The sequence below is a fragment of the Arachis ipaensis genome, chromosome B06 (assembly GCF_000816755.2).
Source record: "Arachis ipaensis cultivar K30076 chromosome B06, Araip1.1, whole genome shotgun sequence".
Lineage (NCBI taxonomy): Eukaryota > Viridiplantae > Streptophyta > Magnoliopsida > Fabales > Fabaceae > Arachis > Arachis ipaensis.
Genome location: NC_029790.2, coordinates 115,534,285 through 115,535,514, shown reverse-complemented (window position 1 = coordinate 115,535,514; position 1,230 = coordinate 115,534,285). Strand labels below are relative to the sequence as shown.

The 1,230-nt window shown below is 30.1% G+C and overlaps 1 protein-coding gene across 1 annotated transcript in view; it reads left to right on the top strand.

Moving 5' to 3' along the window:
• LOC107604895 (nudix hydrolase 13, mitochondrial) overlaps positions 87–1,230 on the top strand; it is a 6,360-nt gene continuing 5,216 nt past the window's right edge. Inside the window, exons 1-2 of the mRNA XM_016306609.2 lie at positions 87–482; positions 602–684. Of these exons, the coding sequence (XP_016162095.1) occupies positions 614–684 (71 nt within the window). The 5' untranslated portion in view covers positions 87–482; positions 602–613. The remainder of the gene's footprint in view (positions 483–601; positions 685–1,230) is intronic.

Genomic DNA, 1,230 nt, shown 5'->3' with positions numbered 1-1,230 from the left:
AACGAAATTTAATTACAAGCAAAAATATAAAATAAGAAGCAATTGAAAAAAAAAAAGCAGGAGATGCTATTACTATATAAACAGATGCCGCTGCAGAACCCCGCTGAAACTTCTTATCCCCTTCTCTCTTTCTGACTCTGTTTTCCGACGAAGCCTAATTATAATTCCTTTTCTTCCTTCTTCTTCTGAAACAAGACTTTCATACCCTTGTTCCCTTCGTCTGTTCCATTGTTCTGCCATTTGGTGGCACTAACACATGCCCCATGAAGAACAAAACACCGTTATCATTGGTTCAGTGTTGAAGCATACGAAAATTTTAACAACAGAGAGAACCTTTATTGACACAATTGAATAGGTTTAACCCAAAATAGAACGACAACACACAAAAAGAAAAGAAAGAAAATCAAAGTTTGGACTCTGGTTCTTCTTTACCTTTTTCTTCTTCAATCCCTCAGAATCTTTGTAAAGATCTCGTGACCTTGGTATGTATGATATGAATATGAGGATCCTGAAAACATTTTCAGACACAAAGTTTTACTAATTTCGTTCACAACCTTAATTTTTTTTTATTCTTTCATGACTTGTTTTCTGGTTTGTGTAGAAATTGGAAACGATGTCGTGTTTGTCAGCAAGAACAGGACGACAAAGACAGCGTTATGAAGGAAATTTGCGCCTTGTCTCCGGGTTAGTCTTCCATTTCAACGCCATAGCTTCGTCTTCTCTTCTATCAAAATCTCTTTTTTACCTTTCTCTTCAATGCCAACCCTTTGGGATTGAATAGAAAAATAATTTATGAAAAATAAAATAATTGTGATACACTATCAGTCTTAAATAATGTTTTAGATAATCGTTTAATTATATCCGTTAATATTTCTACATCAATGTAAACCGTACTCTTTTTTGTTGATGTTATATATTAGGTATAAATTTAAGTACAGTCTCTTCGTATGAAGTTTGTATTTAAGAATGGTTAGATAATTTAATAAATTTGATTAAATAATAATTTAATATTTTTTATAATTTATGAAATAATTGTGATACACTATCAGTCTTAAATAATGTTTTAGATAATCGTTTAATTATATCCGTTAATATTTCTACATCAATCATCAATGTACTCTTTTTTGTTGATGTTATATATTAGGTATAAATTTAAGTACAGTCTCTTCGTATGAAGTTTGTATTTAAGAATGGTTAGATAATTTAATAAATTTGATTAAATAATAATTT